This window comes from Pan troglodytes, chromosome 3, assembly GCF_028858775.2.
Source record: "Pan troglodytes isolate AG18354 chromosome 3, NHGRI_mPanTro3-v2.0_pri, whole genome shotgun sequence".
In the NCBI taxonomy this organism is placed as follows: domain Eukaryota; kingdom Metazoa; phylum Chordata; class Mammalia; order Primates; family Hominidae; genus Pan; species Pan troglodytes.
Window position 1 is genome coordinate 159,931,578 of NC_072401.2, and position 27,754 is coordinate 159,959,331.

Here is a 27,754-nt window from a genome sequence, read left to right on the forward strand (position 1 = left end):
TGTCAAGTTTTTTTGCTTTCATGGAGCTTACATTTCTACCAGGAGAAAGAGGCAAAAATTATGCAAAGAAAAAAAGCTATTTGGGATCATCTTGTATGTAGAGTTTGTCATAATTATTTCGCTAAATATTATACTATAAATATTTCGTTTAATTATTTTTAAATAGTACCACTTTAATTGTAATGCAATAATCTAGCCCAGTGATCAGCAAATTTTATAAAAGGCAGAGAGTAAATATTTTAGGTTTTGAGGGCCTAAAATATCACAACTATTCAACTATGCAACCGTTCAACTCCAGTGTAGCCCAAAAGCAGTCATGGACAATATATAAACAAGTGGTTGTAACTATTCCATTAACATTTTATTGTGTATGGTGAAACTTAAATTTCATATGAGTCTCAAGGGTTATAGCAATATCACTAATCTTTTGATTTTTGTCAATCATTTAAATTATAGAGACTATTTTTAGTTCACAAAATAAAAACGGGCAGTGGGCCATTTTTGGCCTACAGGCTATACATTAACCCCTAATTTAGTTTATGGGTATACTGTATGTCAGTCACCATTTCTCTATTTTAGATCACCAAATTTTTGGAATGATACATTTTCTATACTATTCATTAAAAAGGTGTCCTCAAACTGCCAAATAAAGTGTTCAGCTGATAAGTATAATTGGTTTTCAATTAATAGCCTATGTTTTTCTCCCAATTCATCCATTTCCCCTCAGCAAAATATTTTGAATGCCAACTATCGCATAAAGACATTCTTTCCTGCCCTGCTAGAAATCAGTGCACCTCAGGAAAGGGGATTTCCAGAGAACAAGAAGAAAGCATGGTGAGCAGTAAGACAGACTGAGTCACAGATGGCTGTGGTTCCTTTCCACATACAGGCCTTCTTGCTACATATACGTGTGTGTGGCCCTTGCAGGTAATAATAGCAGTCAGTATAACTCCAGATCTCAGAGCAATGAGTACTACTGTTGAGGAGAATTCCACTTCTGTTAATATAAGGCTTTTGAAAGAATTAAATGAACCTGGATGGATTTGAAGAGATGACAGAAAAATAGCCTCTGAAAACAGGAAACTGGTTAAAGCAACTTACCCTGAAGTGTTTCAGAGATGAGAAGCATTCATCTCTCCACATTCAGGTTTGTCAAAATGATGCAGTATTGGACTCTCTAGAGAAATCTCAACAAGTGAAGAGATAAAATTCTGTCACAGTGGTGAGAAAGCGGGTTTTAAAAGATATGTGGGTGTTCATGTGAATTAAAGGTTATATAGCTGTCCTAAAAAATGAGACTTGCCAGGAAAGCTTCTTTTTTTCTGAAATCTGAATATTTCCGCTGAATTTGGTGCTCTCCCAAGTCGTTTTTTATTCAAAAGCACAAAGAAGACATTCTTCTGAGAAGATGAACATGAAAATTCACTTAGAATGAGTGCTTTACACAATCTTCTTTGTCTAGATTTATTAAATGCCCTTCACTTTGAGCACTGGCTGAGCGGTTTTGTGGAATTATAGGTGAATGCTAAGCATGTTGGGTGGAGCTACGAATGTCTGTGAGCATTTGTCACTGAGCAAAAATAAGAAGAAAAGTCTTGAGCTCTGAAATCAAAAGTTCTTTCTCTTGCACGGGCCATGTTCCAAGACTCCTTGTGAACAAGATAAAAAGCAAGTGACAGTCCAGCTCCAGTCCCTCATTAAAAACAACTCTATAATACCCATTGAAGAAAACAAAAGCCAGTCAAACTTGAGTGGCATCTTTGTTATAGGAAACAAATTCTGTTGGGCCCCATCACAACTGTCAACAACGCATTGAAGGAAAACTTTAATGCGAAAAGAAATAAACCTCCATAAGGTTTTCATGATTTTTAAAAACAGTAGGTGGGGAGGTAGGAGTCTGTAGATTACATAGGCATAGATTTTATATGGCCAAACAAGTCCTGAATCTAGGGACTTGTCCTGGAGCAAATTAAAACCACAATAAGATATGACTTCACCCCTGTTAGAAGGGCTATGATCAAAAAGACAAAAAGATTACAAGTGTTGGTGAGGGTTTGGAGAAAAGGGAACCCTTAGCACTGCTGGTTGGAATATGCATTAATACAGCCATGATGGGAAACAGTATGAAAGTTTCTCAGGAAACTAAAAATAGAATTACCATACTATCCAGTAATCCTAATTCTGGGTATCTATCCAAAGGAATTGAAATCAGTATGCCGAAGAGATGTCTGCACTCCCATGTTCACTGCAGCACTACTTATAATAGCTAAGATATGGAAGCAACCTAGGTGTCCATCATCAGAAAATGGATAAGAAAAATGTGTTTTGTTACATAAACATAATGGAGTACTATTATTCACCCTTTAAAAAGGGAGAAATCCTGTCATTTGTGACAACATGGATGAAACTGGATGACACTATTTTAAGCAAAATAATACAGGCACAGAAAGACAAATACTGCATGACCTCTCTTATATGTGGAATCTAAAAAAGTTGAGCTCAAAAGTAGAGAGTAGAATGGTGGCTACCAGAGGCTGGGAGACGGGGTTAGATGGGAAAAGTGTTGATCAACAGGTACAAAATTTCGGTTAGACAGGAGGGATAAGCTTTAGTGATCTATTGCACAGAATGGTGACTATAATAAATAATAATACAACGTATATATCAAAATTACTAAAAGAATATATTTACAATGTTTCACCCAAAAAAAAATCATCCTATGATTTGAAGAAGCCTAAAAAATAAATTAGTTAAAATTTAAATTTAAAAAAATAAGTAAGGTGATGGATTTTTAAATTAGCCTAATTTAATAATTCCACATTGTAAACATATATCAAATAATCACATTGTGCCCATAAATATATACAAATATTATTTTTCAACTTAAAATTAAATTAAATAATAAAAAAGAAACAGGTCTCTGCGTGATTCCAAATACGTTTCATATATTTATTTATCTAACTGTTTTTCACTTCATAGTTTGTTTTCTCTAGGCCTAACTGAGTTAAAATAATCTCCATACTTCCTCAGGAGTTAGCTAAGTGTGAAGTCAAGGAAGCAGGAAAGGAGAATGTCTTGTGACTTCATTCATCACCAACTACCTAAACAACTTAAATCGCCAGTTCTCCTCTGAAAACAGGCATTCTTCTTTGTTCTGACAAATGGGCAGGAACTTCTGCTTTCTAGGTCTGCCCTGAACTTCTGCTGTATAAATGGAAACTCCAAGACTCTTCCTGTCTCAATATTCCACTTTAAAAAAACAGGAATCAAATTTGACTTCAGAGGGTGGTGATGATGTGGTCACTGTGCCAGACTCTACAATCACATTTTGCAGATGAAATCTTGGTCACATCAGGGTGACTCAGTCCTGGGCGATTTAGCCTTTGTTAATCCAGTTAAAGGAGCCATGAATTCCTGACCTCAGTGACCTTCTTACTTCTTACAGTGCAAAGCCCATGACATCACTCCCTTTCTTCAAACCTTCAGCGACTCCCTATTTTCTGCAAGATAAAGTCCAGGCTCCTTGCAGGACATAAAACACACTCACTCTCCACTTACCACAGCTTAACTCACATCGTGCCCCCAAACCCTAATCTGTTGTTTTTCCGAACTATTTGCAATTTCCTGAACACACTCTGCTTTCACACGTTTTTCATAGTCTATTCTCTCTATACTTTCTGCACCCATCCTATCTCTCACACCACCCACAGTGACTTTTAAGAACCAGTTCTGGCATTACTTCTTCCAAAAGTATTTATAATTTCCCACTCAACCCCCTACATACACATTCTAGGTTAAATTCTCCCTCTCTGTGCCTACAGGGCCTCCTAAAAATATCTCCATTGAGGTTTTTATCACACATTTTTTGTAAGGTAGGTTTGCTTCACTGTCTCCTGTCTTCCAAGCTGAGAGCTCTGAAGAACAGAGACTACTTCTTAGTCCTCTGGATCTCCAACTTTTGATGCAGTGTCTAGAACAAAGCAAGCATTCAAAAATTCTGAGTGCATTTTTTCGGAATCCCCCAATGTTCATGGATAGCTCTTAGAGTCTAAGGAATGGTCCATGGACCCAGAATAAAAATTTGCCTGGCATGACATCCTAGTAAGGTGTAATTTCACTGTCTTCACTCAATATGAATTGGGAAGGATTAGAGAAACACTTGAGACATAGAGACAGGGATGTGCAGAGGTTTTGATGCCCTCATTCCGTCCAGCTTGTGCTCAACTATCCACTCCCATGTATCTCTTATATACTGGGACGATGAAAATAGGGGTGGTGGAAACACTACTGCCTCTCTCCTTCTGACCCCAGATCACTATCATGAAAAGGGGAACAGTTAGGCATCATGGCTACATTCAGGAATCAGGCGACAAGGCAATGAGAAAAGTGGTTGCAATCTGGATGGATGATTAACTGGGAAAGCCCCATGCTGCAGTCATTGGACGCTCACACATGATGTGAAGGGATAGCGGGAGGCAGTAAGGCACAGCTTTGAGGAATGAGGCTGAGTCCTCTTGACCCATGTCTGTATCCCAGCCCTACTGCACGCTACCTGTAGGATTTCAGGGAACATATATTATTCTTTCATCCTCAGTTTCCCCTCAGGAAATGTGTACAAGATCATCTGATGTAGGGGACTGTTGTGACATTTAATAAGATAATGGATGCAAACTGCCTAGCACTCCACAAATAAGAGATCTCGTTATTATCCACTATAAGCTCCAAGGTCCTTCTTTAAATGAAAATTTTAGGCGCCCATTTATTCTACTCAAGTAAACATCAATCTGGATAAACCAACTAAGAAAATCTAAAGAAGCATATCATAAAGAGCTACATCAGCTTAGAAATGGTATGAAAAAGGTAGCATTCAAGAGTGTTAGCTGGGCACAGTGGCTCACGCCTGTAATCCCAGCACTTTGGGAAACCAAGGCAGGTGGATCACGAGGTCAGGAGTTTGAGACCAGCCTAGCCAACATGGTGAAACCCTGTCTCTACTAAAAATGCAAAGATTAGCCGGGCGTGGTGACAGGCACCTGTAATCCCAGTTACTCAGGAGGCTGAGGCAAGAGAATTGCTTGAACCCAGGAGGCAGAGGTTGCAGTGAGCCGAGATCACAGCACTGCACTCCAGCCTGGACGACAGAGCAAGACTCTGTCTCGGAAAAAAAAAAAAAAAAAAAAAAAGAGTGTTAGTACGCGTTAAGCAATGTTATATTTTATACATATTAACTCATTTCATTCTCATGACAACTCTAAGGTAAGTAATGTTATCATCATTGTTTTTATTGTCATTATCCCTATTATGCTAATAAAATATAAAGCACAAAAATATTAAGTAACTTATCCCAGGTCACCTAGCTAGCAAGTGGCAGAATCAGAATTCACCTGCAAGGAGTCTACATTGCCCGTCCACACCCCCAAACACAAAGCTATTTAAATTACAAACTGTACCACTTTTCCCTAGTATCCGGGGCAGTGCCTCACACATAAAAATGCTACTGAATTGAATTGATTACAAACACATTGGAACTGTAACAATTCTTTTTTAACTTAGGTAAAAAGAGCTATCTAGCACTCCTGCACCTGTGTGGTCCTTACATCAACTCAGAGACAGCAGCAGATTCACTCCCACTGAAGAGCCCACCTCCTTGAGCTTGGGAAGGTTCTTAGTGAATCCTCACATCGGTGACTGGAAGATTTCCTCCAGAACACTGAACTCACACATGGCCCTCTAGTGTCAGTGCCACGAGAGCAGAGATTCCTGACCGTTTTGTTCACTGATGCAGCCCCAGTGACTAGAATAGTGGCTAGCACATAGTAGATGCTCAATAAATACATGTTAAAGGAAGAAAAGATAAATGTGATCCTATAGAAGACAATAGATGGCATGGAGTTAAGGCACATGCATCTTTTATGCTGTGGGTACTGTGGTAACCATTAATCACCCCTTTTATCCCAGCAGAGTGTGGGACCAAGGACAAATTACAGAAGCACAGCAGAGAAGGTTGCCCAGTTCCCCGTTTGCCTATGAAGTTATGTAGTGAGCAAACAAGAGGACACTGGAGCACAGCGCTGCTTAGAGCCGAGGCTCAGTAAACTTTTGTTCACTGATGAATGAATGTATTAAGCTGACCAGCTCAATTTGATTCATAAAGAAATAGCCTTAGGGCTTTTCTGAGGAAGAACACAACATACTTTCAATCCAACTTTTTAAAAAATAAAACATGATTACACACTCCTAAATAAATATTTTCAGAAAGTTTGCCTATATGTCAAAGATTTCTAGGATTTGGAAGCCAGTATGTTCGCAAGTTGTGAGGACATCTGTGTTATTCTCAACACTCTCTGCAAAACGACTGTGTCCTTACCTGAAAGCCTGAAACAATATAAAATGCAAAGCTGACATCCCCCTGCCTCGGCAACTGCACTTTCACCCAGAACTCACAGTGCTGCTCACATAGGCTTGAAAAGAGAGTGAAAAACATACCATATATTTCTCCTACTTTATAATACGAAGAGGCAATACAAGTTGGAAAACAGTGAGCAACTTGGGATCTACAATGAATTTAAATGGAAGTTTGTGGGGTGCCTGCAGTTTGTCATCTAAGCAGCCTTGACATACAGAATTCTTGGAACTAGGCTACCTTAATTCAGTCTGACAGCTTTGTGGCAATAAAGCAGCATCCTAAAAATAAAGCATACATAATACATCTTCCATGCTGGGCATGAAAAATAGTACAATGCTTAAATGCTACCAAAATGGTGTCCCTCGAGATTCATTCACACTACTGTGCAGACGACAGGGGAAGCTCTGGCAAAGCTGCTAAATCAAAGATCACAGAAGGGTGCTGGGTTTTCTCTGTTTTTATTCTCTTGATTTTTACATGGACATAGTCTGCTTTGTCTAATGCTAGATAAATACTTTAGGATATTTTCACTTTTTAAATTATCAAAATGTATCAGGACCACACAGTATCTGGTGACTTTTATAATAATTTGAGACTCTTGCAAGGACAATTTGGCAGAAAACAAATATGTTCATCACATTGATACACATGTGATTGTTTATGGTAAACAAGAAAATCTGGTAAGCACTGGCACCTTGGTTTGCATTAAAAAAACTTGTAGCAGTGTTCATAATGATACATCAATACTGCACTTGAGTAAAAATATTGTCAATGTTAGATTATTGAATAGAAAAAAGAAATTAAATAGAAATGTTGGCATAGTGGTAAAATCAGAAACCATCATGCTAAAATTTGCACATTTTTGACATTATCCCATAATTGTAGTAAGTTATATTTGTGAGGTAGTGTGGGTTAACAGAAGCAACGTGAGGAAACTTCAGTGTCAGAGACAGAATTGGGCACAAATTCCAATTTCATTGCTCTCTAGGTAGGTGACGTAGGGCACATTTTATAAGCTCACTGAGCCTCAGGATTCCCCTATTTAAAATAAGAGTAATATCTGCTATGTAAAATTGTTAGGTATGTATAATAGACAACACACATCAAATACAGTGTGTATACTATGTGATACATCACACTAGATTCTTTGTCACAATTGAAAAATACTTCATTATTGCACACAAACATTTTAAGGCCCTTTGATGCTATATTTTAATTCATTTTAAGACTTCCTACACAGAAACATATAGGACGAAAATCTGCTCCAGTGGTAACTGTTGGATCTTATATTGTGGCACACTGCTGGCTCTGCCTAATTAATTACTATCTTGCCCTTCCTCAAGTGCACCCTTCTCATTTTCTAGGATATCTTGGAGCATAACCTGTCAGAAAATAGTCTGTTATAAAGTACAATACCAGTAAGTCCACTAATTTCACACATCTTTTTGTATTTAAGAAGAATCATCTAGAACTCATCAAGTCACACAATCAAGATCTTGTCCCAGATTAAACTGAGCTAGCTGATTGGATCACCCACACCAGTCCTGCCAATTTAGAAAAAACCTAAAGATGAGCTTTATAATTGGAACTCTTTGTCATTTGATTAAATCAACAGAGAACTTTATCTGAAAGGCTGGGGCAGGCAGATCATTCAAATCACAGCATTTGATTCCTTCTTACATCTCCCTTTTCACATCACATATCCATTTTATAATTACTTTGGGCCTCAACTTCCATATTTGTTAAATGTTTGTCAGAGTCCCCAGGCATAATGACATCTGGGTGCAGCTGGTAGAATTTGTATGAGGATTTAATGAAATAATGCAAGCACAGTACTTAGAATGGTACCTGGTATATATACCTAGGAAAACTCAATAACTCTTAGCCATGGTTAAGGTTTTTTTGTCTCCTTGAGGAAAAAAAGGAGGTTCCCATAGCTATATCTGTGCATCAGTGTATAAGTCATCTGTTTCATTATATTTATATATTTAGTTATTTATAACTAAACTTTCTAGTAGGCTGTTGTGATAGAGAAAGACGATGTATCTTAGGGCCCCCTAAAGGATTTGTTGAGGGAAGCAGATTTATGAAAAGAGAAAAGACTGGAAGTTAGAAGACAAAAATTTTTGCTGGACAACTAACTCATCACATGACCTTGAGCAGTCTTCTTGCCTTTCTTTCATCTCTAAAATGAGGTTTAAAAAGTCTACTGCATAGGATTCTTAGAAAAATTAACTAAGACAACTTAAATATCTAAATTCAACTTGCAACACAGACCAACCACTTTCTTGGTGCCAGATATAAATTTATTTTTGTAAACATTAATCAAAACTCAGAACAGAAACAACATTTAGGGTAGATTACTTACAGGCTTTGCTGGCTTCTCACTCTCTCAAATATTAAAAGATCTACTCCCAGACCAAGCCAGGTCATCAGAGAAATATATACCTAAATTAAATCCTATTGTTCCTCCTGCAGAAAACTCATTATCAAATTACACTAGAGTGTGATGCCAACACACCACACTGATAGTTCTCACAAGAATAAGCCCTGTAAACCTTTCATTTGCATTGCAAGGAGGCTACCAAAAACATTTTTTATTACCTCCACAATGAATTCCTTATGAGATCCTCCAGGAGAAAGCCCAGCCTGGACTTAAGACTAAAAATGTTATTACACGTCCTAAGTATTAGAAGCTGGTGGCTTCCAGTATAGTTTTACTGTTTAGAGTCCAAGGAACAAGCAATGAACGCATTCCTTCCTTCATTCAAAATATTTATAGAGCATCTACTATGGGCCAGACTCTCTGCTAAGATCCAGAAATGCAATTCTAAAGAAAACAGGAAGTATCTTTGCCTTCACAGACCTAGAGAGTAGTGGGAAGGAACAGATGATTAAATAAATGATTATAATACAAATATGTATTATATAATATAATGATATAGAGCAAGCTGAAAAAGATGCTGGGTAACTAGGTAAGATCTGTTGCCTCCCTGGGTGGGCTGCGAGGCTCAAATAAAGTCAAACTCTGACCAACAGAATAGCAGTGCCCTAGAAGAAAGCTACACACTTCCTTGGAAATCAGGGAAGAAAGACACAGTGAGGAAAAGACTAGAAATAGGTGGATGGGTAGAGATACTGAGAACCTAATGCTGTCTATACCATGACCAGAAGTGGTCTATTTATGTACTTTGCAACACTATAACAGTCTGCTTGAGCAGAATTACATTGTGTAGAGTATTCATAACTATATGAAATCATTTCATGAGCCCCTGGAGAAACTGGCCTGACTTTGTGACTCTAAATGACTAGAAGAAGGTATCAAAGACAGAATGTTGTTTGAGATATAATCTTAGGGATTTTATTTATTAAATTGAGTCATATTAGTATAGCTTTATTAGTTTATTTCCATCACCACTACCATATGAAAGGAGAGAGAAATATCCAGGCTATATTGAGATTATAAACCCCGCCTTCAAATGAATTTTTGTTCTCAAAGATGCTGGAAATTCAGAGCAAAGAATTAAATATCTAAGAGGGATTGGGATTACAAAAGTTTAATTGAGCAGTTTTAGTCATAGTCCTATCACGTAACGAAGTAACACATGAGACTTGGAGATTATGTGAGGAATTCAATGAACTTGGTACCTCATGTGCTTGGTACAATAATAATAATAATAACCAATATTTATTGAAGGTTTATCTTGTGGCAAATACTGGTTCTAAGTGTTTTCCCTGTATTAACTAACAACAATCTCATATGGTAGGCAGTATTGTCATTTCACAGCTGAGGAAACTGAGGCATAAAGAGACATGGCAACATTTCCAAGTCGTAATGATTGGTAAGTTCAAACCTAGTCAGTCCAACTCCACGGCCCAGGCTCTTAGCCACTACTGTATTCTCCCAATACAGTAGTCTAAGAGCGTCTAAGGGAAGCTCAAAGGACATATCAGAGAACCCTGCCTCAGGATATACACAAGAGTTCATCTTCTCCTCTCTAGGGCCTTTATGACATGAAAATGAATGGGATTTCAGCATAACAAGGGGGATCCTGTGCTCTACTCTGCTCAGAACAGTCAGTGTGTGCCTGTTGTCCCAATGCCCACCAGCATCTCCTTTCACGCCACACGGTTCCAGTTTGGATAATAAGTTACATATTCACCTAAGTCCAGTGGCTAAGAAGTTATGTTCTGAAGTTTGCTGGGTCTACAGTCAAAACCCAGCTTAGCCACCTACTAGCTGTGGGAGTTGAGGCCAATTACTTTGTCTCAATAAGCCTCAATTTTCTTATCTACTAAATGGAAATAATAATAGTCCCCACTTCATAGCATTGTTATGACAATTCTAGGAGCCAACACATATGAATCAATTTGTATAATCCTTAGCAAATTGTGGGCACCCAATAAAAATTCATTTTTATCAACATTAGATTAAATGTTTAAGAAGGTTTCTTACATTGGCATAATTGTGGTGGACTGCTTTATAAACTTGAGACATCAAAGCATACCTGTGAATCTGGAGCACTTAGACAAGAACCACCATCAGTAGGGAAGGTCCAATTTTTCTAAGTAAATCACTGGTACTTCCAGGAGTATCCATTTTAAAATGAAATTATAATGCTAAAGCCATTGGAAATGCAGTTGGGTCTCAGCCACTCCCAGGGATTTTAATCCATTCCATTCTAGGCTCCCTGGGAACCTCACTGAAATGCTAAATTTCATGGTAACATGGAGAAAGTTAAGTATCCTTTCAGCTTATAATCTCTTTGGGGTACATTTTAGCCTCTTGGGCCAATCTGGATTCAAAGTTGTAACTTCTGGCATCATTCTGCATTCAAACATAAGCCACTGACTCACTGTACTTTGTATTCGAGCCCTGGAATAGCTTTAATATTCAGAGAATATCCTTTATATGGCATGGGCATGACCGCAGACCAATCCTTTTGTTGGCAACTGCAGTAACTGGCTACATGTGTTAGAACCTGCCAAAATGTTTGTCACCCAAGAAGGGAGAATCTTGAAAGACAGACTCAATAGATCATAGTCAGGGGCTTGATAAAACCACACAGCTAGTTAGTATACATAATGAACAAATCACCAATTTTTGCTCATTCTTTTTATTTGTTAAATAAAGAGGTTAAATCCATTGAGAAAAAAAGGGGGGGTTAAACCTAACATGGTCTGGCTCTGCGCCGCTTAAGAAGATTCCATCTGCTCAAGAACGATAACCCGCTTCCCCCTTACTTTTAAAAACTTCTACTTCCTCCCATAGTAACCTATTTAATAGTATGCCTGACTGTCAGCAAGTTCTTTGCCTCCAGCCTAGCTTCCTCTCCTCATCATGCAAATTGCCGTTGGCTTTAATTAGATTTAATAAGCCACTGGGAAGTGAAGCGAGGGAAATGGAGAGCAAAGATTATACAGTATGGGCTTACTCTTGCATGTCCAATACAGCATTTCCCTGGAACTCTCATATCCTCCCAGGCTGGGAAAATAAAGAATGCCAAGCGCATGGAAAGACACGCTGCTGCTGCTGCTGCTGCTGCTGTCCAAATGTGAACCGTGGGTGGAGAAAAATCATTTAGAAAAAGAGAGTGAGGGAAAAAAGAAAATGAACCAGAATCCCCAACAGCTGCAAATAACGAAGCATGTGAATCTGTTACCTTGGATGAACTCTGCTTTCCTGCTCACAGACGGCAGGGTCCTGTTGAGCCCCAGGATCCTGTCTAGGTGGAAGGCAAACACCTCACTCATGTCCAAGGGCTGCTTGAGAAGCCCACAGGGGCTAGGGCCACAGCGGAGCACAGCGCCAGGTGCGCCCCCCTCCAGCACCAGCAAACGGGCTCCGCTCTTAGAGGACACAGGCCGGAGCCCTGCCACTGCACTGTCCGCCAAGAGTCGCATTCTTCGGATGTCATCTTTGCTCAGCCAGGAGGGGGCGCTCTCGCTGTAGATCCTAATGTTGCTCTCCCTGGAGCTGGGCTGCAGGAAGTCTGGGCCCCCGGCTCGCACTCCCGGACCCCGCACCAACCTCCAGGGTCGCTCTCCAATCTTAACCAGGTTTGCTCCCTGAGCGTACCCAGGTGCTACAGCATCAGCTTCCCTTGCCGCTTCCTGCGGCTGAAGGGATGGTCCGACCAAAGCCTCCTGCCCTGGGGCAGCCGATGCCACTGCATGCTTTTTCCTGCGCTTGGGCTTCACGGTGCCACGGATATTGGCCGGCTTGCTGCGCTTGGAGCGTAGGGTAATGTACACCACATTGGGCTGCAGAGTGGACCCATTGCCCTGGGACTCTGGAGGGGCCAGGGTACCATCCAGGGGTATCTCAGGGAAGGATGGCTCGGCGGTGTCGCGGCTGCGATGTGGCCCCTTCTCAGCCGCCTGTCCATGCTGGAGAGAGGCCCTCCCCACCTGGCTCACCAGGAAGCCCAAGTAGATGGCACACGCAGTGCCCAGCAGAAGGTTTCTCCGGGTCCTTGGACGCCGGCTGCTCCAGAGCTTACGCACCCGCGGGACGCACAGGGAGCAGATGAACCAGTTTATGAGCTGCCCCGGCTTGTCTGGACAGGTCATTTCTCTGCCGCATCCACATGTTGAACGGAGTTTAAAGTCTGCAGTTGGCTCCTGCTAATGTGATGCATGGTTTCCTGACTTCAGCTGCCGCGTCCGCTTCGGGATATAAGTGGTCTCCAGTGGGCAGAGGTGGAAGGAAAGGGTTGGTGATGAAGCTGGGAATGTTTCTGACACAACAAACCTTTTAAATTATCAGTCTCCCCAAGGAGAAATGCGGCTTGTTTCTGGGAATGAATGGATACAGAGTTAACTGAGTCACAATCTCAAACCATTTAAGTTCCTCTACAAGAGTCAAGAAAAAAGTAATCATTTCCTTTCATAAATATCACCACTAAATGTTTTTAAAAATAAAACTTAAAAGCATGCAAACGAGATAGATGTATAGATTTGATAGTCACTTGAAAGTAGTGAAAACAAGCCACAAAAATCCAAGAGTGTTTTATAACTTGTACCTAGAGTCATTTAAGTTGACTCTGAAGCAAAAGCGTTAAAATGTGACAAACCTGGGCTTTTCCTTTTTGAAATTCAGAAAGAACTTAAGACAAGTAATAGATGATTTTTTAATACTCTATACCTATACCATTTTTATTTTTTAAAGTCCTGAATTAACTAAGTACAAGCAGCAAGTATTAACAATAAAATTTAGAAACATATTCTCTTAGTCTAAAGGTACAAATTGTACTTCATATTAATAATATGTTCCATTAGCTTACATTGTTAGTATAATACAAAGCCATAAATGTCCATATATCTTGGAAGCAGTTGCATTTATTGTTTCTCTCTCTCTCTTTCTCTCTCTCTCACACACATACACACACACAACACAACACAACTCTGACTGCTTTTTATTTCTTTTCTTTCCACCGAAGTCAGCTGAAAGAAAATAAAAGCATCTCTACTTCTGTTTTTTCACTATTAAAAAGAGAAAGAAGAAACTCGTAAGCAACCTTACTTACACAGCTGGCCCCACGCTTGGCTCCAGGAAGAATGTAATCCTTGACTCTAATGCAAAGAACTTTTAAAGGCTGAGGCATGTAAGTAGAACATATTTCATGGTCAAGAGTGTTCCACATTTCAAACATTTCAGTTCAGCTTTAAAAGCTCCCTTGAAAACTACTGATTGCAATGCAAAACTTGGAAACTGACTGCTGCATGGTTTTAAGAGATACAAAGCTTTTAAAAACAATAGTTAACAAAATAAACTTTAATTTTAAATTCGGAAAAAAGAAATGCCGTAGAGAATCAGTTTTCATTCAAATAAATTTCCACTTATTTTTAACCCCTGGGAGCCCTCTAGTGTCCTGTTCGCAAACAGACTCAGAAATGTCAGTCTCACGAAGTTCAAAAGATCGAGAATGTTTGCTATCTTGGTGGAGCAGCCGCAGCCAAGTAAGTAACTTGTAAAATGAGGAATGCCATCACCCCTCGAGTGTCCATCCCACATAACTTGGGGTTAGAGCACAAGCGTTCCCAGGAACTACTCACCTTACCATCTTGGCCATTTCATTTGTCTTCCACCAGTTCTGGAAAGAGAAGGCCTAGAAGTTCAGAAAAAAAGGTAAGAAAGAGTTAATATAAATGAGGAGAAAAAATAGAACAGTGAGATAAGAGTGCACACAGATAAGGAAAGACATTTATAGTGTGCAATTGCACGGTGCAACAGTTCACAAAAGGAAGTCGTGGATTCTCTCTGATTGGAGGTTTTTTGAAAAAACAGGTTAGGGATTGGCCTGGGTGGTTTGCGTGTCCTAGCACAAAGGCAGGGGCTGATGACCTTGGGGTGTCAATTAGACTATGGCAAATAGAATCAAAAGGCAAGAAGACAGAAAGGGGACAGGGATTTTTCCTCCCCACAGAGAAAGAAAGTTGTGATACTGAAGAGTGGGTAAAAGATTAGCATATGGTGTATAATCCTAAAAATACTATATTTTACAATGCAAAAAGAGCAAGGAGTTGGAATATATAGGGAAGGAGAGAATAAACGTCCAAGTGGTAAATTGACAAAAATTATAATCGGGCTGTTATTTCAGCACTCTAAACTCAGTCCTTTTTTCCTCTTTAAAAGTCCTGCCACATGGAGGAATGAGAAGGAGCAATCCCAATATTGACAGTAGCCTGGAAGTACCTGGATATTTTGGCTAAACTTTGTGAGAATTCAGGCATCAAAACAATTTTATTTGCACTCAAAAACTCTTAGGCACACACTTCCATACACACAGAATTATTTTCTTGATAGAAAATGTGAACTTCTTGCAAGGAAACCATACCAAAGCTGCATTTTATAACCATCTTATTATTTCCACAGTCAAAGGAATAACTGACCTGGCTCTATAACAATTAAAAGTAAGCCTTTGGCAGAGGCCAGTTATAATAAGCAGACATCTCCTCTAGCTGTTTTTAGAGCTATTTTTTTCATGGAGAAATGCCTACGAGATAGGGAGAGTTGTGTGAGTTAGTAAATTTCGTTGACTACCTTCCCACCCCCACTCCAAAAATGTCTCCTAGAAAAAGAACAATACACTGTCCCCTGCTATAGCCACAACAGGGATTAGTGGAGGCTACACTATCTACTCTGAGCTATGATTTTCAGAGAATGGGCTGAAGAGGGAGGCAGACTGGCTTTAAATTCTCCTCATTTACCTCTTACGTGTGGTCCCCTGTGGCAAGTAATCTTACCTCTCTAAGCCTCAGTTTCCCCCATGTGTAAGAAAAGAAAAATAATAGCACTTACCCTATCGGTTTCTTCTGATGATTGAATGAGATAGCAGCCTTGGAATGATCATTTGAAATATTCAGCAATGTGTTTGTTTTTATCCCCCATGATGCCTCATTAAACTGCTCAGAGGCCTCTCTCCTCAGCCCAGGCCTTGACAGATAGTCACCACTGCACCACAGCAAAGCTATCATGGTAGAATTGAGGACAAGCACACTGAATTATTTGTAGCCAACATATTGATATAGCCAATACAGTGGATAAATGGGGCTCGTCAGATATAATCAGAACACAATTTTAGTGATTCCCCCCCACTGCCCATTGAAACCTGTTCTGTGGCCTGATATCTCTTTTCAACTTTCTTAAATGGAAACTCAGGCAGTCCCCATGACTTTTCCAGTCATACTTAAATTTTTGTAAAAGTTCTCCAGTTGTTAGCCATAGACATACAGACACATAATATACATAAACTAATTAATATGTTTGATTCTATATCACAGTCAATTTTTTTAAAAATTTCTTTTAAATTCCCAGAATTTCCCCAGAAGATAGCAGTCCCTCAAAAAGCATAACCAAAATCTACTGAAAAGGGACAGAGGAGACCCATCTTACATTCTTTTTTGTTTCTGCCTAGAGCTCTTATTCCTTAACCACTCATCCAGCCGCTCACCCCACTTTGAGCCTGGCTCTGGCTGTTCCAAGGTAGTGGAGAGAGAGAAGCAATAATAGCAGAAATGGCCTTGCTACTCCATTGATACTGCTGCAAATTGACTTATAAGCTCTCCAGGTTTGGCAGGTGTGTAAAGCTGACTCTGCGATAGTTAATTCAAAGACACCACTATCAAAGCATCTCTCTAGCTGGCTGTTGATGGCCCCTTAGTCCCTTGGAACTTGGTAGCCCCCTGTTCTGCTGAGATCACCTCATCTCTCCAGGCTGTTCTCTTAGGCAGCATTTAAGCTGACCCGCAGGCTGGTTTTCTAACTTGGGCCTCTGTGTACTGCCCCACAAGTGATCCAATGGACATGGTCACCATCATTTGCTCCAGCAACCTCAGACTTCCCAATGCAGCAACCCACCTCCCTTAGCACTGCGGATCCATATCTCATTTTCGAGTGTGGAAGCAATTGCCATCAATTGCTCATGGTCTCTGTTGAAACTGAATGGAAAGGTGTTTTTTGCCATCAGGTAGCATGGGACACAGAGAAGTTTAATTTAGTTTTAGAAAAATAAAGCTAAATTCCTTGAACAAGCATTAGTTTGAAAATTTGTTGCCACAATATAACATTCGTGTATAACTTACAATATAATCTGTGAGTGCACATATAGAACTCAAAGCATTCATTATTATTAATATTATTAGATCAGAGAGACGAATAGTTCTCATGCCTAAAGTACTTTCTCTTCTTAAAAAACAATGAGAGAAATAAAGTGAAAAAGTAGACAGTAAGATAATGGTAGGGACCATTAGAATTACCTGGGGACTTTTTATATCTTTATGGAGGGGCAAGGATGGTGATGGAGAAAAAACATGAGCAAAGCAGGATTGTGGGAATGTTCTGTTTCTTCATTTAGATGGGATTTACCTAAGTATGTTTATTTTGGGATAACACATTGACTATATATTTATGATTTCTGTACTTTTCCATATTTATATATATCTTATCCTTCAATCAAATTGGAAAAGGTGATAGATAAATAGCTATTTATTTTATATTCTTTAAACCTTGTATATATGTTATAAATCTATATAGAAGGAGAGTAGGACAAATAATTTGTTTACCAAAAAAATGCATATTACTTCAGTCATTTAAAAATTAAGTTTAAATATTAAAGAACAGTAAAATCCCTGAAAATTTTAAAAATATATGAGTGTCTAGACCCCATCCATCTTCCCAGAGATTCTAAATGATCTAAAGTAGGGCCCAGGAATCCACAGTTTTAAAAGCTTCTAATGTGCAGAGTTATAATTCACTGTACTATGAGTTAGATACTTAGTTCTAGGAGGAAGTTAACACCTTTTTACAATTAAATGATGTCTTAGGTTTCACTGGCAATGACGTAATCCGTAAATCCTTCAAGGCTTCCAATAGTAAGATCCTAGTTTGGTAAAGGCTATTTGCCTTCAGTCGGGACAACTCCTGGACCAGATTAGATAGTGAATTGGGCCTCATTCTTCCACCCACAGCACTCTTATTGCCCCCACTCCTGTCAGGTGTGTCACTTGCTGTGACTGTGTGGCAGCTTGCCCATCTCCTGAGAGCCCTTGGGAAAGTGAAGGACAATATATAAGGACTCCAATCACTTAAAAGCTAAGTATTAAGTTTTTCCTTGCCACTGTTGACCCAGGCTTGTTGCATAGATTGCAGACCTGGAGATGGATACCTTGTTCCTGGTTCAGTGCTGCACAGACTCCTCCACTGGGGGACCCTATCCCTTGCTCCTCATAGTCCTGATTTCTAGGACCCATTACCCTATTATAACTAAAATCCCAGCATTAGCATAGGTTCCTGGCTACAAACTTTGCCCTACTTACTGTACGGAATTTGCTAATACCTTTGCTATCCATTCCAACACCAGGCCTGGACAGCACCAAGCTGCCCTGCCTGCAGCTGAAAAACTTTTAACTTAATAGTCTTTGAAGTTTTGTCATAAAAGTGTTAAATAGTACTCTATACTGTATCTGTCTTTTGAACTGTATGCAAAAGAAGTTACATTGAATATATTTTATAGAAATATGTGCACTTTTTATCTGACACTTGATTGCTCACCCCTAAGGACATCATTCCTGTTGACCTAAACTAGTACATCTATTTGCAGTAGGAGAAGTGCTTTTGGAGAAAATCACCTGTCTCCTCAGAACTGGTCTTACAAGTCTGTGAAGTAACACTATGTGCCATAGCCTAATCACTCATATATGACCAAGAGAACACCAAATAAGCATATTTCCAGCAGGTAAAATGCCTGGCATTGCACTGTATTAGGTATTCTCTCCTCGGTCTACTATTATACCATGCACCTTCCTCCAATTTCCTGGTATGGAAATCTCCTGCAATAATCCATTTGCCTCATTTCCCTAGGAACATTTGTTCCATTATTTGATGTTGTGTCTGTGTTAGAATGGTCCTGCCACATGACCAGAAGCTGGGCGATGTCTGCGTGAACATACCATGATATGGTAAAAAGATAAAATGTATGACAGCCAATTTTGCATATATTTGAAATGATAGACATGTATAAAGTTATTATTTCACTTCTTAATAATTAGATAATTTATGCAGATTAGAATAATTTGCATTTGTTTTATAGTTCTAAAACCTGATAATTCATAGAGTTATCATGGAATAAAGTAAGAATTAGGAAAATTGGAGGTTGCCCTGGGTTTCTTCAAAAAGCCCCCACACAATCTAGACAACTAAGCTTCTCTATTTCAGAAATGGGCACTCAATGTCTCGATACTCTGCTCCATCTCTGTCCCCAGGGCACACACACAAAGGAGAAACCAGGACAGACACACTGGCTCTAGGTCATTCTTGGCATAGAACAACCTACGCAGCAGTTTTCTGTGTTTGTAAAGGAGTAAAGATTGGACAAAACTGCTCAACCCTTGGGCTCCTTGCAGGAAGCTAGCGGAGACCAACAAATTATTTTTTTTCTCTCCTCACCTAAAGTATAGTTTTTGTAAAAGAAAAAATTCTACAGAGTACATTTAAAGGAAGAGAAGGCCCCTGGCTTCACTAGATTAAATTTGGAATGTTAGAAATGCATTGGGATTATAAACAAACACCTTAAAGTGCAGGAGAAAATGTAGAGAGAAATTTGGAATCCTTTATTCATCTGTATCTGGTAGTTTTGCAACTGAGTTGGATCACCTACTATGATTCAGACATATATAGCATATCTGATACAATGTTGGGGTATGTAACTACATACACAAGTTTCAAGAATTGATAGCAAAACTGGATTGGAAAAGACAGACTGGGTTAATGTTACATACCCTACCCATTCACCCACGCCCACCTCCCCAACACTATGGATTCAAGCACCAGAAAAGAAGAACTACAGGAAGGCACTGATGGAGATATTTTCATACATTATTCTGTGCAATATCAAAGCATCAGCAGCCATTGGCTTGCAAGGTGAGGAAATATGATGCAGGGTCAGGGAGCATCTCATCCTCTCCATCACCTCTCCGGTATTGCAACTTCTGGAGCACGGGTGGGTAGCTCCCATGGTGTGTACTTCATGGTTACCGTAGAAAACAGCAACAGCAGCAGGTGCAGCAGTAAGTTACCCATAAGTAGCTGCACAGAGAGAAGACATCCATGGGAGAGGCTTGTGTGTGTGGTAACCAGAACTGCCTGGGTTATAAGTATATGAACTACAAGACCAGGCATCCCTAAGACACAATAAGTGCTTTTTGGAGCGGTGCTGGAGTTCTTGTTCTACACAGGAGAGGGTAAAAGTCAGTGCAGTTCAAGTCAGTCCTGCCAAAGAATGCTCGGTAGCCATGGGCTAGTGAGACTTGGAGAAATGCACGTTGCACAACAGTTTAAAATGTATTGAAGACCTACTCAATGCTTGTCACTAAAGCTGGATTCTGTGGGGAGTATGCAATGTCTAAGGCACTGCCTGGACATTAACTGAATGAACAAATGCATGAATGAATGAACATATTAAGACGGTAAAACACATCCCAAGGCCAGTGGTTCTCAAAGTGTGGCCCTGAACCAGCAGCATCAGCTTCACCTAGAAATTTGTTAGAAATGAAAATCCTCAAAACCCACCGGAGACTTATGGAATCGGAAACTGGAGGACAGTCTTGTTTCAATACACATATTGAAACAAGCCCTCCAGGTGACTGCCCTAGTGAGAAGCCCCAAAAAGAATGGGGCAGGCCAGGAGGAAGACAGAAAGATGCCAAAAGAAGAAGGACAGAAAAGCAAAAAGTTGGGAGGTGATTCAAAACAATATTTGCAGTTTATTTAAGGTCATTCTATTCCTTTTGCCGTCTTTATGAGAGTTCCATTTCCTTCCTGATATTTTACCCTTTGGATCAAAAACACAGAATGTGTTAACATCACATACCCTGCCCAGCCACCCACTCTCACCTACTCAGCTCTATAGATTCAAGCCCCTTCTCAAAGCAAGTTCACAGCATGTAGAAACCGGAAAAAGAAGGAATTTGAGAGAGACTAGAGCTCACAGCCCATGGAATGAAAACCAGGAGCACCCATGGCTGGGTGTGGAGGGACTGCCTAAGGAAAAACGCCAGAGAAAAATCAATCCTCAACAGCCCATCACCAGTTATGAATCCATAAAGACTCCTTTTATAGTAAAATCACACTGTTTTCCAAAAGGCAGTCATCGGGTTCCCATGGTCATGTAACCTGTAGCATAGCCAAAAATTATAAGCCTAAAAGCTTTTGGTTAGAAGCTTGGAATGGGTTCCGAAATAAAAAGATGAAAAGATACCAAGGAGTATAACACAGGAAAAAAAATTGAATATTTTTATAAGAATGAACATGTCGTTCTCTAAATATAACACACTCCAATTATTTTTCCACAGGAAATGACCAGTGCTTTGGTTAAGAATGCACATTATACTGCAGTTCTTTGGGGAATGAAGCCACCCTTGACTGAGGTAATCATCAGTTCAAAGGCAACTCCTTGTTTTATCTTTGCACTAATTGCTTAGAGAAATAACCAGACAATATAATTTATGACAACAAATCTGCATTTAACTGAGTTAATGAATTTGTAAACAAAAAGATTCCTATCTCAGGTAGGTGCTTTTGGCAAGATATTTAATTTTGCCCAGTTTCCTCATCTGAAAAGCTAAGAGCATTATATCTAGTACACAGAACGGTTCTAATAATTAAATTGGATGCTATATGTAAAACACTTAGCACAGTGCTCAATATACTGTAAGATGTAATTGCTTATTCATTATTTTCTCTTTTCTTGCAAGGATGATACTAATGGCTAGGCACTCTCTAAAGAGATGTAAGACACTGTTGGTAAGACTCCTTGACCAACACATGATTTCAGGTTCAAGAAAAAGTTGTATTATTAAGTTACTAATGCAGCAAATTATCCAGAATTTGCTTCACTATCTTCTTTTATACTTAACAAAAGACTTAAAATATAATCAGGACTGTAGTCTGCATGCTACTTTGGATTCAAATCTTTGGCAATTTTTGCCTTTGAAATTTAGAACTAGTCTATGGTAACCTATATGAGGCTATAATGAGGTAAGTCATGGCAATGTAATTGAAATGGGGGGTATCATAATTGAATACTTGTTTTACCTTTCTTAATAATGGCATCAATCTCATAGAGCTGGTGTGAGGACTAGATGAATTAATACATGCAAGCCCTTACCATGCCAAAAAAAAAAGTCAGCTTTGTCATTATCAGGTGGGGAAAGACAGACCTTAGAAATATTCATTTATCACGGTCAAAAGGAGATTCAGAGTTGGTCATGCCCATTTATACTTTGATCAAGGGAGAGGTCACCCAATTATTGAATGGATTTAGTCAGTTCTCCTGGCAGGTATCTCCTTATTATGGAGAAACCTGTAATCGCTTATTAGAGACCGAAGTATTTGTTGTCATATCTTTAGACTCCTCTATTATTCTATTTTTTTCATTTAAAATATTTTTGGAGCAACTATCATGTGAGAGACATTGTGAAAACACTTTGGAAGTAGCAGTTAAAATGATATACAATGGCCTAGCAGTCAAGGGACTTCTAGGATCCTACCTTCTAGGCTGGACTCCCTTCTCAAAATTTCATTTCTATCCTGTTCTCCACCTTCTTCCTCATCTGCCACCCTGAGAACCTGCCCAAACCGAACAGAAATATCTAGTTTCAGGTCTCAATTCTTCCCATTGTATCTGTCTCAATATAATTAAGTAGACCATGCCTACTTACCTCAAATATGTCAATTCTAATCATGCTAAATTTGTCTACCAAGTGACAGTATTGGACTGCTTTGGGTAGTTTTATAGATAATTCATTTTCATTGATAAATAATTCACCTACCAATCTGTCATAAGTTTCAAACTGAACCAAAGCTTATTTTCACTTATTCAATTATTGAATCATGGAAAAAAAGACATTCTTCTTTTCGTTAAATAAGAAAAAATGCTTTACAATTAATTGAATTTCAGCTAACAGGTGGATAGATTTCTTTCTAAAATATATAGCTTTGTAAAATAAAAAAGTTTAATAAGTTGAGTTTGGAATTTCTGCAGCCAAAGCATATAAGTGTCTGAGAGGCTTGGTGAACATAAGTTCATCACGAAACATTTTTATTTCTTTTCAAGTTTTCCACAGAGAGCACAATTCAAAATTAAAATGTATAACTTTCTGTTTCAAGCAGTATATATTGTCAGGCTGGAAACTCTCAAAGGCCATCTTACCTAAAACCTAGACCCAGAATAAATAAGGAAAAAATGCATATAATCCATTGTTTACAAATTTCCTAAAAATGAAAGATTCTGAAATTTAAAACTTCCATAAATGACATCAAGGTATCTGCGGTTAATATTAGAAATCACAAGCATACAAAGAAAAAAAAAAACACAAAGAGAGAGAGAATTTTTGGAATTATTTGAATCCAAACATAAATATAGATAGATAAATATAAACTGTTTAAAGGACGACAAAGGGAACATGCAACAAAAGGTTTTAAAAATGATTGGGTACACATTAAAAAGAAATCTTAAAATAACATTTAGAAATGATAAAACTGTTCAAATTAAAATTCACTGGATAAAATGTTGGGCCCTGGAGTCAACAGTGTAGCTTACATTTAACTAAACCTCCTACCAAAAATAAGTTTTAAAATTGGAAAAATATATATATATAAACAATCTTCTGAAGGCATTGGAGAGCCAGTGCAAGTAATATTGAGCAGCTAGAATCCTTGAGAAAGGGAAGCACACAAGATGTATTCAACATTCACCTCGGAATTTTCCTGGGGGCATTTTCCAAGTTGTGGTGAAGGCGAAAAGAGCCCAAGAAGAAAGCAGGAGTCTCACACGTCAGAGGAGACAAAGTCTGGCGTTTCAGGACGCCAAAGGAGCTGTGATTTGAGGAGCAAACTATTGAAAAAGACAGGAAGCTAAGAGAGTGTCCCCAAATCTGCATCCTAATTTCCCTCAAATTGTGGGTAAATTTCTGACTTGTGCATGTACAAGGCAAGCCTTCAAGATATGTAGTGGGAAACAGCAAACAGAAAGCTTGAATGCTGAGCAGAGATTTCAGCAGCTGAACGGCACTGAGGAGTTAGAGATTAGAATTAAATCCAGAGGGAGCGTGCTAAACCTAGGTCCAGGACTTGGGCAAAGCTACTTTCTAAGATTAATGGTCACATCCTGTAAGTAGCAAATTAAAAAGGTCAAGTATAACAAAGCTTAAAACTAAGTCTCAACTGGATCAAAGTCATTTACTGAAGTGCTTTATAACTAAAAAACAAAAACAGCACTTTCATGGGAACATCATACAGAGAATGTACAGTATGCTATCTATATTCTGAAAACCGACTGAAAATTATAAAACATGCCAAAAATAACAACAGCAAATGACCAACACAGACGGAAAAGGGGGGAAATTTAGAAATAAATTAAAAAAAAAAAAAAAAACCCAGGCTCCATCCTTCAGGAACTCGAGGAGACCTGCATGCAGCTGCTGTCACTGCAGCCTGAGCCTAAGCCTGACGCATCAACTCTGCGTCACTTCCTGTGCCTGCACGCGCGCTCCGACTGCGTGCCCGATTTCCGAGCTCTGTGCTTCTGGAGCGCCCGGCTCTTGCAGCTCACGAGCCTGGGAAGCTGCCTCTATCCAAAGGCCTTTTTCGTGTGCTGTCTGCGCAAGCTGCCTTCTCCCTGCCTGCCCACAGGAGCATGACCAAGGTGGTAGGCTGCCAGTGGCCATCTCCATAAAGGCAACTGAAAGTTTCATACTGGAAGCTCTTTGGCTGGCACTCCCACAGTTCTATGAAATAAACTTACTTAAAGCTCTATGAAGTATGAAAACTTTGCCCTGCTCTTTGACTTGCACAAATTTTGTTTGTATGGTACGTTAGAAGAGAGAAAAGGATGGCTTGCGATGGCATTATTAACTAATGGGGCACTGCAATTTTTACCAGGAGATGAGCTATGCTTAGAAGACTCAGACTTTTGAGAAAATCATTTCTCCACTTAAAAAAAAAAAAATTGAAGGAAGGCAAGAAATTTCACAACATAGTGATAAACAGTCACGATCTTTATAGTATCCATGTAACTATTCAAAAATAAAACATTTTTCCTAAGACCTATATGGTAAGTCAGTAGATAAGAGGCTTTTGTAAAATGCTACTTATTGGTAAGCTGACTTATATGAAGTAGTCCTAATGAATAATGAGGGTTGACTAGTCTTGTTTGAAACTGTGCCTGTGAAAGTTATAGCAGTCTTATTTAAAGTGTATTATGGTGCTCTCTTGCTTAATTGAATCTTTAACATTGTAGTCTGCCACAACTGTAAAGTATTAATGATATTATTACCAAAACAAGAAAAAATTATTTTATTATGTCAAGAGTTTAAATAAGATGTTCTGCTGCCATTGTTCTAACTGTCCAGTGTATTAACACTCCTTGATGTGCTTAGAAGGTGGATCCATGAATTCCTTAGACTTTCTGCCAGAATTAAAAAGTGTCTGATTAAATGGTGAACAGTAAGTAGACTGAGGCAAATTTCCAGTGATGTTGTCTTTTTTTTTTGCTATGCCTTTAGCTTGAGGATTACAACACAATTCTGTTTAAAACCAAATGGCATTAGTTCTTATCTATTCCCCAGATTGGAAATCTATTTTAAGTCAATATTTTAAAGAAATATGAAGCCATAACAAAAGCTACCATTATTTTTGCTCTGAAGTGCTAGTTAATGAATGCAAAGAAGATAGAGAGATTTAGAACTATTCATCATTTAATGTTTAATGAAATTTATTTTCAGTATATTTTATATGGGGTTTTTTTTACCTCCTCTAAAGAGGAATAATGTTTATTGATTAAAAGTGAAAAATAATGGTTTAGACACCAATTCTTTTTCAAGATCTTTGACTATATTACGCATTGTACAATGGATTTTATTCTTCATGAAATTTTTTAGTTTCCCTACCAGTAAGATAGAGATAATGACTTAGAGAGAGTTCTACAGGAGACTCAGACTTTAAAATACTTAGATTGATCGATAAAAGAAAGTAAAGCAAAAGATAAGGAGTGGGAGAATTTCAATAGAAAATTAGAAGCTATAAAAAATCAGTGGGACCAGGCACAGTGGCTCATGCCTGTAATCTCAGCACTTTGGGAGGCCGAGGCGGGTGGATCACAAGGTCAGCAGTTTGAGATCAGCCTGACCAACATCGTGAAACCCCATTTCTACTAAAAATACAAAAATTAGCCAGGCATGGTGGTGCGCTCCTGTAATCCAAGCTACTCAGGAGGCTGAGGCAGGAGAATCGCTTGAACCCAGGAAGTGGAGGTTGCAGTGAACCGAGATCACGCCACTGCACTCCAGCCTGGGTGAGAGTGAGACTCTGTCTCAAAAAAAAAAAAAAAAATTAAGTGGACATTCTTAGTCTGAAATTTTTTAGAAATCTGAAATTAAAAAAAATTTATTTGGTTTTAAAGGCAGACAGAACAAAGCAGAACACGAGGTTTATGAAATTAAAAACAGGTCACTAGAAAATATTAAATATAAAGGCAAAGTATTAGAAAAATAAATAGAAAAAAATTAAAACCAAGTGTTTAAGATATGTATTGGACACAGTTAAAAAATCAAACATAGGTGTAACTGGATGACCCAAAGAAAAGAGAAAGACATGGTGGCAGAACAATATTTTAAAAGATGATGATAGAATTTTCAAACTCAAAAAACGTATCAACCCAAAGATTAAGTAAGATCATTGAATTCAATACAAGATATGTACAAGGAAATTATCAATAAACACCTCATAGTTCACTTATTAAAAAAACAAAATATATACAATTGAAAAGAGAATTTATAAACTAAAAGGTAGGTCAGAAGAAAATACCCAAACGGATACACAGACAGTTAAGAGGATGGAGAATCCAGAAAGGGCATGAGAAACTTATCAGATATAATTAAAAGGTTTACTCAAGGTACAGAAAGAAAGGAGAAGAAAATGGGACTAAAACAATATTTGAAGAGAAAGTAGCCAAGAATTTTTCAGATTTAAGAAATGCTACAAACCTCCAGAAGGATAAACACATTCCCATTTTATAAGAAGCAAGCAATATAAAGTTTGGATAATTGAGGTTTCATTGTATTTTTATGGAATATTAGAACTGGAAGAGACCTAAGAGATAAACTAAATATAACCCACTGATTTTATAGAAGCAGCAGCTTGAGGGGCCTACCAGTAAATAACTTGAGAGTCAGACAGAATCAGAACTCTTAAATTCAAATTAAGTGATATTTTCACTATACAAGACTTTCTCTCCTATTTAATTTTCTTAAATTAAATCAACAGCTTTCTCAGAAGATATAGAGCATTCTATCATTTTAAATATAGATTTTCCTAAACTACTTTTTAAATCTTTCTTGTTGACTTTCATAATGTCAGGCATATTGATAGTGAGAAAGAGTAATGTTAATCACTTGTTCAAGGTCACATGTTAGAGGCAGATGAGGGACTAAAATTCAGGTCTCTGAGCTTTCAAGTGCAGAGTGTTTTCCACATGTATTTTTTTTTTTTTAGATGGCATTTGAGCACTGCAACTGAAAGCAAAAACTACTGTTCTTTCACCTTCATTTTTAGCTTTAGCTATTATTTGTTGTGTGATCCATACACAACAAAATTTTGTTTGTTTGTTTGTTTTGTTTTGTTTTGAGACAGAGTTTTGCTCTTGTCATCCAGGCTGGAGTGCAGTGGCATGATCTCGGCTCACTGCAACCTCCGCCTCCTGGGTTCAACCAATTCTCCTGCCTCAGCCTCCTGAGTAGCTGGGACTACAGGTGCCTGCCACCTCACCCCACTAATTTTTTGTATTTTTA

At 38.6% G+C, this 27,754-nt stretch overlaps 1 protein-coding gene across 3 annotated transcripts in view; it reads right to left on the reverse strand.

Moving 5' to 3' along the window:
* GASK1B (golgi associated kinase 1B) overlaps positions 1 to 24,431 on the reverse strand; it is a 57,880-nt gene extending 33,449 nt beyond the window's left edge. The window contains exons 1-5 of one of the 3 annotated variants that reach the window (XM_063809965.1): positions 23,664 to 24,431; positions 22,457 to 22,535; positions 15,711 to 15,879; positions 14,465 to 14,517; positions 12,070 to 13,203 (exon numbers count right to left, since the gene is read on the reverse strand). In XM_063809965.1, the coding sequence (XP_063666035.1) occupies positions 12,070 to 12,979 (910 nt within the window). In that variant the 5' untranslated portion in view covers positions 12,980 to 13,203; positions 14,465 to 14,517; positions 15,711 to 15,879; positions 22,457 to 22,535; positions 23,664 to 24,431. Of the gene's footprint in view, positions 1 to 12,069; positions 13,204 to 13,935; positions 14,027 to 14,464; positions 14,648 to 15,710; positions 15,880 to 22,456; positions 22,536 to 23,663 lie in introns of those variants that run through there. The other 2 variants (XM_063809963.1, XM_001142375.7) reach the window with 2 other exon arrangements.
* Positions 24,432 to 27,754: the final 3,323 nt, after the last annotated feature.